Below are 14,343 nucleotides of genomic sequence, written 5' to 3'. Positions count from 1 at the left end.
TCATAGTCATTTGATCATATCAATCAATGGTTGAGATTTAAAATTACCAAAAACCGTCATAGTTTCATAAATTTACTCTTTCACTATTATAACCGACATAGTTTCTTAGAATTGTTCTTTCACCATAGGTTTTAATGCCAAATGTCAAATTTTTATTGGTTCTTACCATTCTTAGGAAACAACTTCTTTTTATTTGAACCTTATATATATATATATATATATATATATATATATATAGAAAATGGTTCAAATAAGAATAAGGAGTTTCCTAAGAATTGTAAGAACCAACAAATTTTTGACATTTGGCATTACAAATGATGGTGAAAGAACAATTCTAGGAAACTATGTCGGTTATTGGTAATTTTAAATCTCAACCATTTATTAACATGATCCAATGACTATAAATTATTCCTAGTCTTCCTTGGAAACTACTTATTTTTAGGATAACCCTCCCCTATATATATTACCTAATATGAAAAGGTGAAATAGAACTTTGATTTTCGCTCAGAAACCCTAGATTTTCGAATACTCAATTGATTTGTCAGATAGAACTTTGTGAAGATCTCAATTAGGTTATGTGGCCTGACATTTTAATTATTAATCCATGATTGAGTGATACAAATGGGAATATAAATATTCTTTAATTTGAAGACAGTTAATTAGTACAAGCATGATGGTGAACCTTCTGAGATTCGATCAATGGCAACACTGTTAGAATCATTCCTCCATAATCTCAATGTAAGCTTCTTTTACCATCCAAATTATGATTAATTAGCTTCGTATTTGTGTGAATTTGTGTTGAAAGATGTTAATTGTTTTTGATAATTTGTCAATATAGATAGCAGGGCAAGATTAATGACAAGGTCCTTCTATTTGTGGACTCAAGGCAGGCATTGTGCTTTAGTGTCTTCATGAATGATTTTGCAATGCTACAGAGTCTCAACCGAAATGTGTCTTGGGAACCTTGCAGGTGTCTCCGATAGATAATACTACTAACAATGAAGTCTAATGAAAAGGTAATCTTAGTGAATTGAATTTGTTCATATATTTATGCAGGCAGAATGAAAAAACATGCATTTATATCATTTTAATAGTGCTCATCCCGTTTGATGAAATGCTTATATGATGGCTACAATTTTGTTTTTTTGTTATCAAAAAATTTGATGTTGATGCTGATCTCAACTCCTATTATTGTATAGGTTGATGGTATATATTACATCTATGTGGTGACTTGGTTCGTCAACTAATGTTACATCAATAACCTATATTTTAGTTTAGGTAAATGAAGCTGGTTATGAAAGTCGATAATAATTGAAAGTCAGTTTCTATTTTCCTTGCTACTATAAACTTATTTTTGTTTGTGATTTTAATATATATAGGTTTACAATTTCTTTAAACACAACCACTCCCAAGTTGCAACAATGTTTGGCCTCATACGACAACTGGCCAAATGTTTCTAAAGGCGGCAATATTTTTAATGCCGCCAGTTGGCCTCCCCCAAGGGTATCCAAAGGTAAGTGGTTTTTCACTTAAACCGCAAAATTTGTAACATTCCAATTTTTTATAAAATGTATAAACAACATTTTTTTAGGTTGTGATCTTATAAAAGAATTATGAGTAAGTGTTTAGTCCAAACTTTTGTTTGAAAGGATTAGGGGTTTAACCATAGGGACTATTTTAAAATTTGTGGAAAATGGGTTTATTCAATAAAAGTTCAGGGGTTAGACTGTCATACATTGAAAGATCAGATAAAAAAGAAAATGGTCAATTATTCAACTTTATAAACCCTAGATTTTGAGGGTTCTTGATTCGATATGAATATACATGGAGAATTGGGTTTGATTATCTAGTTTACACGATTATTGTTATATAACTAACTACTTTAATTCTATTGATGATGCTTTACTGGTGATGCATGTGGATGTTCTTAGTTGTTTATGTGGAATATTAAATGAAGTTATCATCATATAAAGTAATTATTATGTGAATGCATACCAAGTGTTTGATGAAATGCCACAATGAAGAAATTGGTGAAATTTTGATGGGTATACTTGAGTTGGGATTGTATATCTATGTTGACATGATAAGTGAGATTCTTGTATCATCTATTAGGTATATATATGGTAAATTTAAATAACTCAATGGTGCGTGTCGATTTTCAGTAACATGCCTTGTAGTTGAAGCATGGATGCCAACAGGTCGGAGGGAAACTTTATAATTTAGTTCATACGGGCGAAGGTGAGTACGTGATGTACTCTAGTTTTTGTAAGTGATTCTTACACTCTACATATGTAAAATATATTGAATATCAAATAATGTATGATGTTGTCCAAAATGCGCAGTTATGGGTCGAGGGGTATTTCGGGTAGTAAACGATTATGTTTTTATGCGAAAGTTAGTGTCATCATTCCCATAGGCGGATTGAAGACCAGCCTAGTGGTGGTTAGTCACTCACTCAAATGTAGTGAGCCTATGTAATAATTAAGTTTTGTAGTGGTAATTTGGATTAAAAAATTAATTAAGACATCTTCCGTTTTTTAATTAGCCTCATATTCTGTATTTCATCCAGCCCAATAAAGTGTTAAACAATCTCATTTTTTTTAAATGGTCGATTTAAAAAGATGTTAATTGTTATACGAAGAAGACAGACATGCAGATGATTCATGAATATCAAGTTCGTTTAGAGAAATAGTTTTACCCGTATGAATCGCAATGGTGAAAGATTTTTTTTTCTGCGATGAAGATGTTAACGACAAATTTGCGTAATCGAATTGGCAAGGACTTTTTGAATGCATGCTTATGTAATTTGTATCATCGAAAATAAGCATTAAATTTTAAAGTGTTTTCAACATAAACTGTAATTGACCATTTTCAAACAATGAAATCACGTATAGAACAATTGTAATATGTATGTTTTTTCTATATTTAATGTAGTTCGCTTTATATTTTTATTGATAATTTTCCCCCACTTAGTTAAATGTCTAGATTCGCCACTAATCATTCCCGACACATTTGTTTAGTTCTACAAAAGATTCCAAGTCAAAATGGGTTACTTAAGGGGTTGTATCTTGCTTGAAAAATTGATTTACACAGGCTGTCATAAACAGGTCAGCCCAATTGTGGAGGTTGTTTCGGGGTCTTAACCATTTTATTTTTACATGGTTTTTTGTCAGAAGCTTGTTAACATCATAATGGATTGCTGGTAATTTTTATAGATTTTTCTGAAATGATTTTATGTGTTGTTCCGATTAATTCGTCCTTAAAATAATTAACAGCAATCAGGTCAGCCACTCGCATAGGTTGTTTGAAAGTCTTAACCATTTTATTATTACATGAGTTTTGGTGAGAACCTTTCTAACATCAAAATGTATTTTTGGTAATTTTTATAGATTTTTCTGAAATGTTTTTGTGTGTTGTTACGATTAATTTGTCTATGAAATAGTTGCTGACAGCAACCACGTCAGCCATTTGCGAAGGTTGTTTAGTGGTCTTAACCATTTTAGTTTTACATGATTTTTGGTCAGAAGTTAGGTAACAACATAATGGATTGTTAGTAAAATTTATAGATTTTTGTTGATTTGTTTGATGTGTTTACAATTGTGTTTTATTAATAAAAATAGTTGTTAACAACAATCTGTAACGGCATGCGCCTGTTCAGATTTTCCAGTTAGTTTGTCTTGTCATATTTTGATTTAATTTTTATGCATACATTCGTACTAGGATTCTTATATGATGAAATACTAACTTGTGGGGTTGTTTTCCCATAGGTAATGTTCATGGACAAGAATATTGATGATGATCAAGCGCTCGGGATGATATACGGACACACATCACGAAGATTATTTAAACAATTTGCAAATGGCGAAAAATAAACTTTGATAAGCTGCAATTTGCTTTTACAGTAACTACTGGTGTTTTTATAAAAAGTGTATTATAGTATTTAGTGGATTTAACCAAGTTATGGTTGTTCAAACGAAAGAAAAAAAGTTGGGACCAAACTTCCGCATGATTTAAAAAATGATACCGAGTTGTTTTGAATCTTCTTAACATTTTCTGTATAGTTTGTACACTTCCCCCTATGTGTGTGTTATAATATTCTTAATAATTTTAATGAGGTTTGTAAAGGTTTGGTGTCGTGACCGGTATGTCTTTCGACCCTTAAGAATTCAAATAACTACTTTAATTTTACTCGTTAGCGATTTAATAGTACATAGATTTGATCCCTTAACCTCTACTTGAGTAGTTGATGTCTTTGGTAACCATGAATCATTGGATCCAAATGGATTTTAATAAAAATAAGTCCCTTCGGTGCTTTAAAACAAACTCACCAAATAAAGTTATGAAATGCCTAAAGATGAGAGTAAGAATTGACAAGGCTATTTGTCTTGTAATTAAATCCTTCAAACACACTCCAATTATCACCATGCACCATCAGTTAGTTATCATACCAACCATGTCCACTATAACAAATCCAACCCCACTCCATCTTCCTATAAATCACATGCATGAACTCCATGCAGAATCATCAAGTAAAACTGTATACACATACATACATACATACATACATACATACAGCCATGTCTACATTCTTAACCTCACTACTCATCCTCTCACTGTCCTCTTTTGTATCTTCACTAAGCTCAAACTACTATGCAAAAACATGCCCTAATGTTGAATCACTCGTTAGAAAAGCGGTGAGGGATGCGGCAAAAAGTGACAAAAAAGTCCCTGCGGCGTTGCTAAGGATGCACTTTCATGACTGTTTCATAAGGGTAAAAAAGGAATTCTTTTTTTTTTCTATGTTTAAATTGCATAGCTAGTGACTAAATTGGTTTGATGATTTTTGAAGGGGTGTGATGCTTCTGTGTTGCTTGATTCTAAGGGCAAAAACAAAGCTGAAAAAGATGGGCCACCGAATGTTTCCTTGCATGCGTTTTATGTAATCGATAATGCTAAGAAAGCCGTTGAATCCGTGTGTCCGGGGATAGTTTCATGTGCCGATGTCTTAGCTTTAGCGGCTAGAGATTCCGTCGTGTTGGTAATAACAATATTTATCTAGTATTTCGGTATATAAGTAACTAAATTTTGAACATTAATTTCTAGCTTGTATTGTATTACACATGCAGTCTGGAGGGCCATCATGGGATGTTCCTAAAGGAAGGAAAGATGGAAGAACATCGTTAGCAAGTGAAACAATACAACTCCCATTTCCTACATTCAACATATCTCAACTTCAACAAAGCTTTGCTAAAAGAGGACTCTCTCTACAAGACCTTGTTGCACTTTCAGGTGGACATACTCTTGGTTTCTCCCATTGCTCATCATTCAAAAGCCGAATTCACAACTTCAACGCAAAGACCGATGTTGATCCGTCACTCAACCCTTCATTTGCCGCGAGTTTAAAGAAAATTTGTCCGGTCGTTAATGCAAAGAATGCAGGAGTGGCAATGGATCCTTCTTCCACAAGTTTTGATAACACATATTACAAACTTATTTTCCAACAAAAAGGTTTATTTTCTTCTGATAAAGCGTTGCTTGATTCGTCTAAAACTAAGAATCTAGCAGCAACGTTTGCGAGTTCAGAAAGCGCATTCAAAAATGCATTTATAAAGTCTATGATCAAGATGAGTAGCATTACAGGTGGTCAGGAGGTCAGGAAGAATTGTAGGGTGGTAAATTAGACTACATATATGTAATTTCTAGTGTTGTGCAAGTTTGTGAGAGATGAAAGGGAAGCCTTTGCAAGAATATGATGATATGGTCATATTGAATTTATTATGAATGAATGTATTCATGCTTATGATAATGGAGGATATATTTTTATTTTTATAATATTTGAGCATGAGAAGAGAAACAAGTAGAATTAAATCATACAACATCTGGTATTTATATAATCCACACTGTTCACATACGCCCCATGTAAGTCCCAATATCTGAAACACATAATAATAATAATAAATAATAATAATAATACATCAAAACGGTTAATATGTAATTTATATAATCCACAATGTTCTCAGTTTGTATCTATACAACTTATAAAGTAGGCAAGTAGCAGTGTTACACCTCACACTTAATATTATGTAGTTCACACGCTCTTCTCGTGTTATCGAGAACCTGCAAATGGATTATTACAAGCTCATAAGAAACAGCATACTTCACAAATAATTGTTATTGTAAAAACCGGTCTATCGGCCAACATTACTCGGAATCGGTCAAGTCAGAATTTCAGTGTCACTGATTTTTCGTTGTTTTTCTCGTAGATACCATTGAAGACGAAATTAAATAATTGTTGTCTATAATATTAAAGAATGAATGTTAATTATTGAAATATGACTTGGTATCTGCGCCTTCTTATTAACGAATTGAAACTTAAAGTATGACTTGGTACATGCTAAGCTTATAATTTATGCTTAACTAGAAAACATCACTTTTGAGAATTATACCTGTTGTTTTACTGCTGGGAATTACTTGAACCTGTATTGTATTTAACAACATAACATCATGGACAATTATACCAACTGAATCTGAGTTTGAAGCTGTTTTTTTAAGAACAAGTAATGAATTAGTCAACTACCTATGCTAATAAAGTGATTAATTCTCCATCATGTTTATACAACCAAATATGTGATAAGTAATCATCAAGTCTGTTGCAAGTTGGTAAATTTTAACAACATGTGTATGCGCTTTGGTTCTGATTGTTATGGAATATTTTTAGGAATAGAAATGATACACTGGTGACTGCACAAGGCATGTGTTTGTGGCAAGAATAATCGTTTAAGCTGATAATTATTGCAGCATATGTGATGCCTATTTCTAATGTTTCTCTTCAAAGTCTAGCTATTTGTGGTTTAGCCTAAATTATGACAAGCAAGATTACATATATACGTATTCTTTTCACATTTATTTCATAGAATATAATATAGCGGGCAAGGAAAATTAAGTGACAACATTATTTTAGTAAGTTTATATTTTATATTATGCTTAATTACAGTAAATATGTACTATAAGTTTGGTAAAAAAAAAATTTCAGTTCTATAAGTTTAGTTTAAAAAGCCGCACACCACAATCTAAACCCATATTTTTTTATATAGTTTTACTCACAATCAAATATTTTAGAACTTTTGCTTTTCAAACAAAAGACCTTAAAAAGGTTCATACCCAATGTTGGCACCATAACCAACAGAATTCTCGTTGCCTTCCCGCCGCAACGCGCGGGCTCTTTCACTAGTAAACTCTTAAACATGTTAACTATTTACTAGAGATTATGTCAACCCATGTATTAATTGGATCATGTTCAGTCACCCCGTTTAATACATGTATCATATAATCAACTCAAAATCTGATTATTTCCGTGTTGTGTTTCAAAATTTCTACGTGTATTATATAAACTTTTACATGTATGCATGCACTATCAAATAATATAACATTTATGAAGATTATTAGTATAAGATATACCCAACTGGACCAAGTTTGTATCTCCGGCATTTCTTCAATAGTTTTCCTTTAATCTGTTCATAGTTTAGTTTCTTGTGGCACCTCATTATAACACAACACACATTGTACTACAAATGATACTTGCCCATACCCTTGTAGTACACCTTAATTCCATAACTACTGCCTTTTAATTTTCCCCTGAAAGCAACTAATTAATTAATATACAAAAATTATCTAATCATATACATAGTTTTTAAATATCAATCAGTTCTTTTCCAAATTTACATGTTTTCTTATAACTTAGTTTGCAAAAACCAAGTGGTTAATGAAGATTTAAAAAAAAATACAAACCATAGTATTGAAAATAAATAATATCAAAAGTGAGTTGCTTTTTTTGAATAACAAAACCAATCAAATTAAACAAACATACCACTAATTCTGTTACAAAAACAAAATGCATTACTAAAACAGAAACTGTTTGTATCCACTTTACCAGGAAAACAAATCATAAGACCAACCAACTAACAACAATAGCAGTAACAAACCCGCAAACAAAATAGCTCAATGTTAGTGCCCACAGGACGGTTCACTAATCGTGTTTATCAAGTGGCTTGAAAGGATTCAATAATCTTAAAACCTCAGGATTTGACAAACGTTGGACTGGGAAAACCTTTTCAAGAATCCTGTCAACCTCGTCTTCATATTTATCGTAAATGTAGAACACAACAAAGGCAAAGGGAAGTACTGCAAGAAACATAAATATAAAAGTTTTAGTCATATATACCCTTACAAATTTACATAACATGATATTTACCCAAACATAAAAAATAGATTATGATTTTTTACTTAATGAACATAAAACCCCTTCTCATTATATTGTTTTAGACCCTATTTTTTATTTGGATTTTGATCGACGCCGACAATATTTGAGAAAACTATTGTGTAATTATAAAAATTTTAAAATGAAGTTAAAAACGAGTTAAAAAACTGATAAATGGTTGAAAATAAAACTGAAGTTAACGATGGGCATATAAAAATTATTAAGTTTTACAAGAATAAGGGTATAATCGTCACTTACTAAACTGGTTTTAATGACATATATTTGATATTTTAACTACTTTCGGAAACGCATATATGAAGCTTTTACTATATCTAAAATTACCCCAAATAATTATTATCAAATATACTCGTTTAATTAAATACTATTTATAATGACCATTATACCCCTAAATTCATCAGAAAATAGAGAAGGGGAGATCGTGTGAACCTTTGATAAAAAAGCTTTGCAATGGCATTGATCCGATCCAGCTAACAATGAAGAGAGATAGAGCCATCTGATTGAAAAATAAAAGAAATTTGTGAGACATTAAAGCGAGAGAAAGTATAACTTAAAAATCATGAATTTGCATAAAATAAAAATACCTTGAAGAATAGCATCCAGTCGTTCCCGCTAGAAATAGATTTTAAATTATCAACCGCAGAATTCCATGATGATGCCACTGATAACGCGGTTCTACGTATTGTTTCTTCTGAAATCTTAAACTTTGATTCTGGGATTTTCTCAACTGAATATCCCATTCTGCATACCAATAAAAGCTTCTTATAATCACACCAATGTTACATTATTTATAAAATGGGACGTGATACTTACACACTATCAGGCAATTTGCCATGAAGAAACAGGGCGATTGAAGCCCAAATGAGGACCTTTGAAATTGCAGTTATCATCGTACTTCCAGGTAACACATAATTAATGTAAAATAAAACCAACCCAAGAATTGCAGTCCATGCCAACCTTGTATTTCTCCAAAGAAGTATGTCCCCAACTGCAAAAAAGTCAAATCACAAAGTTGACTAAATCAAATTCAACAAAACACTATTCTACTGTTAAATAGAATTGTACAAGTCATGATACACAACATACAAGCATATGAAACTTGCTTTTGGATGTTACACTATGGCTCTTTAAAAACTTAAAATAAATCCACCTCCACTTTAATTAAACTTAGCATTTCAACACTACACTTTTCCAAATGCTTTTTTTTTTCTTTTTTTTGCCAACCACATGATGACACGTGTCCTACTCTTATGACTTTTATAATATATGTTTTGTAAAATTCCGAACATATCTTTGCGACGTGCTTGTTTTTATCTACATCTCGATATAAGTTTCGTACAAAATGGAATTGTGTGTGATAGTGTACAAGTCATATGAGAACTTATGTACACATCGTTAAAAGTTGTATACATATATGACGTCAGTTTTTTCCACAATTCATTGCCTTTGGAGGCGCTGGATGGGTTTACGTATTTTATATAGTTTCGGTGACGTTAACCTTTTGGCTGTTTAGCACGCTGCAACACGCATGGGTTTAAAACTAGTTAAGAGATGAAATTTAGAGCAACTAAGGGGCATAAAAACACACTTAAGCAGCATAAACTTATTAATCTGCTATATATATATACACACACACACATACCTATTCCATTTCCAAGATACATAGCAGCTTTAGAAGGCCCTTCCTTTCTGGGCAAAAGCTCAGCCCTAAGATTCGAGTATGATTCAATGGTCCTTTTGAGACCCTCCTGTAATAACCCATATTCATTAATCAAATGTATGCAATAATTAAATTATAAGATATGTAACAATTAATATTTTAGTAATGGAATATAAATGAACCTGAAGGGTTACAATTGGTGAATAACCAAGACGATCATTTGCTTTTGCAGAATTAAACGTTCTGTTGCAACTCAACAGTCGAATTCTTGAAGGGGTCAACTGTGGGACCTTCATGCCATATGGAGCTAAGACTTTGTAAATCCGCTCCACTATATGGGCAATAGGCATCATCACATAAGCAGGAATCTTGATTCTTGGCCTGCAAACTACATAAAATCAGAAATAAAAACAAAGTGCTGCTGTATTAAACTAACTACTGTATATATCTTTATGCTTTCTACCTCATAATTTGAGCACCAACAAATTACGGAGACAGAAAGAAATGAATACCTTTCATAACCAAGGCCAACAAGAATAAGTGACATGAACTCCCAAAACTTTATCGGCTCCATATTTGTTATAAAGTAAGCCTGGAAAAACAATTTATTGTTATAAATATGTTGATATTATAAAATCATAGATGAGGCTTAAGTTACCTCGCCTGCAGCTTTCTTTGAAGCAGACCCGTCTGATGCTAGAGCTCTTTCAGCACACACATGAGCATGTGCAACATTCTCAACATAAGTGAAATCATACATGTTTAAGCCATTCCCAATAATAAACTGTAACCCAGAAATCAGAAGTCACTTATGCCAGCTCAGTTATAATAAGAAGCAAGATGATGCTGAAGTGAGTTTAAGGCATCATGTTATAAAAGTGATTGTGTGAATTAAAAAAACTTCTATAAAATAATAAGCTTTAACGATATGGGTAGTACGAGTTGGCATTTGGATGTGCTTCTACTGTTTGAAATTGTGATAATTAGGTGTTTCGAGTGTTTGGCATATATTGTTCAGTTAAGTAATTTATGTTGGCCCAAATCAATTTATTGGCAATAAACAGAAAACACAGAACACAATTGATCAACTGATCTACCCTTTTGTACGATCTAAACCAGAAATTAAAGTACACCGTAACATAGACTTTGGCCCGCTACTTACAATAGACCCAAACTTGAAGAATAATAAAAACCCATAAAAAAAAAGAAACTAAATGAAGACCATAACCTAAATCCCAAAATAAACTCTAAAAATAAAATCAACCAACCTATTAAATAATACCTAACATAAATAATAACCAAAAAACGACTCTAGAACATTCTTAACCCAAATCAGACTCCAGCCAAGATTCTGACCCATTTCACATCTCACATGTGAACCCAAACGATTCATTCTAGAAATTAACAGGTAAGTTAAAAAATAAAATAAAATAAAATAAACGACATTCTTATATACTGTCAGTGAAAAGGTAAAGTTAAAAGACTTTTAGGGCTAAAGGGGCCTGGAATAGTAAACTAAATTTGTTTTCCCTTAGATAACCAGTTTTGTTGCAGCTCCTCATACTCATAAACTGATTACCCAAAACTGAACATTTGACCCTAAAGTAATTTGATGATCAAAATCGATTTGACTTCGTCTAAACCACTTAAAAACTGAAAATTTTCCTTAACTTGAAAAAAAAAAGCGAAAAACTACATAACAGCATACTATCCTCTAAACAGATATATAAATTTGCAATATAATTACAAATTAATTATGCACCTTTGATTTCCCTGCCCTTGCTGCAGCAACTAAGGATGGAACAAGCAACTTATCACCAGGACCAAAAATGCTACTGGGACGAATGCAGCATGTTAAAAGCCCGTTGACACCATTAGCCTTGATAACTAGTGCCTCAGCCTCGGCTTTAGTTTCAGAATATGAATCATTATGCTGAAATATTATAATACATATAATTGCATAACATTAATACTTAATAGATAGATGAAATACATAATTCTGAGTTAAAAGTATATTGAAAAACTTAAATAGTTAAATGAAAACAAAACCTTAGAAGGATAAGGCAATGATTCATCTCCATTGTATATGCCATGAATCCCATCAAAAACGACACTAGGAGAACTAGTATAAATAAGCCTCTTCACATTGAGTTTAGTACAAGCCTCAATTACATTCTTGGTGCCTATAAATTCAAATATTGAAAATCATATTGCATAAACTGGAAAGAGAAAGGGTTGCTTTAATAAACGAGCGAACATGAACTAAAAATTTTGTTTGTTTAGTTAAGCATACAGACATGAACACATGACTCCTTCGTTCATTTATATTTGTTTGTGTTCGTTCTATGCTAATTATTTTTAACGATTTTACACTCATTTATGTTTGTCAGTTTACATTTTATGTTTGCTAATCTATTCATTTAAAATTTAGAACACATTATAATTTGACTAGTTTTAATAACTTTTGAACCCCACACACTCCTGTTCACATTTACTTTTAATTGGTTTTTAGCTCAGTTATGTTTGCTCGTCTATGTTCAGTGATGTTCGTTCATTCACATTTGTGAACTGTTCGTTTATATTGTTAACGAAAGAACACTTAAACATTCATTTTCTTAGCAATCGAACACATACAAGTACACCCATTCGTTTAATTGTTCATGTTCAATCATTTGTTCCGTTAAAGTTAAACGAACGAACACGAACATGAGTCCATTCATGTTCGTTCAATTCATTTACAAGCCTACATGCAGAATCTGACATGACTTTTTGACAGTTTGTTTTAAATACATATCACAAAACATATTCGTTTAACTTTGTAAATAAATGAATATTTTAGGGTTTTTCTTCACAAAAGAACTTCTTGAATATGTGGCATCTGAAGTGGCAGCCGACATGGCATCAACCAGTGTCACATCAGCAATGTATAAATAAAATAAGTTAAAACGAAGGTTGTTGCTAAAATCGCTAATAAATTGTAAATTGGTGACTATTTTGTGCAGTTTTCCCTCAACTGAACTATGTTCATCGATATGCATTTACCTTGCACATTGACTGAATAGTGCAGCTTGTAGTTATTAATGGATGAATCTGGTGCAGCCATATGAAAAACAACTTCAGCCCCTTCACAAGCTGCAATATCAAAAAATCACGTAAATAAAAGAGTCTTAAAAACCTCACAAATAAACAGTCTTAAAAACCTCACAAATAAACGGTTAAAATCTCAGTAAATCTGTCAACAACAACTTATTATTATTGCAATATGCAGACAAAAAGTGTAGTAATTTAACCAACTAACTGAGTAACTAACCTTTGAATACTTGAGATTTGTCACAGAGGTCCATGGAGACGTACTGAGCACGACCTAACCGTAAGGCTTGACCGAGGTTTCCCCTCTCCTCATAGTGTTCGAGCTTGATATCAGGGGCTAAGTCAGTAACCCTAACTGAGTATATCTCATACCTGATGAGCATATCGACTAAATGGCGTGCGGCAAAGCCTCGTCCTCCAGTCACAACACACCACCTCTCATGTGGACCACCCATTTCTTAGTATTATTGATTATTTGTCCCTATAATAATATTATCATAACCATATGAATTGATGCAATCTGTTTGTCAAACTCAAAATGAATGGTTTAGTAGTTGTCAATGTGACCTAAATCCTATTGTTTAATTGCTACTTTAAAAGCTTAAATCAAAATGCATCTCATATATTAATGGCTATAACAGGAATGAATTATTAAAGTTATCCAGCAAGAAATTAACAGATCTGATTGAGTTAAATCTAGAAGAAAAGAACGCCTACTGAATTGGATACGAAGTTTGAGATTCATACAGTGATGAACTAAACAGAAAGTGAAGAAATGAGAAAACAGTGTACCTGTAAATCGCCGGGATTTAGCCGCCGGAGAATCAATCGCACGGCGGTCTAAATGGCAGGCCTGCAGAGATGAAGAAGACGATAGATACTCCCGATCGATCTGAACAACTGTACATACAATATCACCTCCAAACAAAATGTACAGCTCCATATGCACGTGGTACATATGCCTCACAAATAATAATAATAATAATAATAATAATAATAATAATTATTATTATTATTATTATTTTCGGACCCGGTCCGGACATCGACCAGGACATCTTACCGGATCAAATGTCGGACCGGTGTGTTTGACCTGATAACGTCATAAATTATATAAATATATATATAGAGAGAGGAATGTTAACATACAAACGAAATTAACGTACTAATGGTGAGAATCAATTACTCTACTTTCTACTTGTATATATAATTACTCAACTTAATTCTCACAATCAGCACGTTAATTTCATTTGTATTTAATCCAAACCCTATATTTATATATATAATCACTAGTTTTCATGAAACACAAGCATACGTCTTT

At 32.4% G+C, this 14,343-nt stretch overlaps 2 protein-coding genes across 2 annotated transcripts; one reads left to right on the top strand and one right to left on the bottom strand.

Moving 5' to 3' along the window:
* The first annotated feature begins 4,242 nt into the window (after nucleotides 1-4,242).
* LOC143606250 (peroxidase 64-like) lies at nucleotides 4,243-5,716 on the top strand. Its single transcript, XM_077082078.1, has 3 exons — nucleotides 4,243-4,772; nucleotides 4,850-5,038; nucleotides 5,127-5,716. Exons 1-3 carry the CDS (start codon nucleotides 4,506-4,508, stop codon nucleotides 5,679-5,681), a joined length of 1,011 nt encoding a protein of 336 aa, XP_076938193.1. The 5' UTR covers nucleotides 4,243-4,505; the 3' UTR covers nucleotides 5,682-5,716.
* A 2,137-nt stretch (nucleotides 5,717-7,853) lies between these two features.
* LOC143606251 (3beta-hydroxysteroid-dehydrogenase/decarboxylase-like) lies at nucleotides 7,854-13,933 on the bottom strand. Its single transcript, XM_077082079.1, has 13 exons — nucleotides 13,818-13,933; nucleotides 13,246-13,506; nucleotides 12,978-13,067; nucleotides 11,985-12,118; nucleotides 11,698-11,868; nucleotides 10,594-10,719; nucleotides 10,448-10,527; nucleotides 10,118-10,316; nucleotides 9,918-10,023; nucleotides 9,089-9,263; nucleotides 8,860-9,016; nucleotides 8,705-8,771; nucleotides 7,854-8,181 (listed from the first exon to the last, which is right to left on the bottom strand). Exons 2-13 carry the CDS (start codon nucleotides 13,478-13,480, stop codon nucleotides 8,027-8,029), a joined length of 1,695 nt encoding a protein of 564 aa, XP_076938194.1. The 5' UTR covers nucleotides 13,481-13,506; nucleotides 13,818-13,933; the 3' UTR covers nucleotides 7,854-8,026.
* Between the last annotated feature and the right edge of the window lie 410 nt (nucleotides 13,934-14,343).

This window comes from Bidens hawaiensis, unplaced genomic scaffold (genome assembly GCF_021521415.1).
Source record: "Bidens hawaiensis isolate Kalapana, Puna unplaced genomic scaffold, B.hawaiensis_p1.1 tig00073837_1, whole genome shotgun sequence".
In the NCBI taxonomy this organism is placed as follows: Eukaryota; Viridiplantae; Streptophyta; class Magnoliopsida; order Asterales; family Asteraceae; genus Bidens; species Bidens hawaiensis.
Note: the sequence above shows the minus strand (reverse complement) of the source record. Positions and strands in the feature narration are given on the sequence as shown.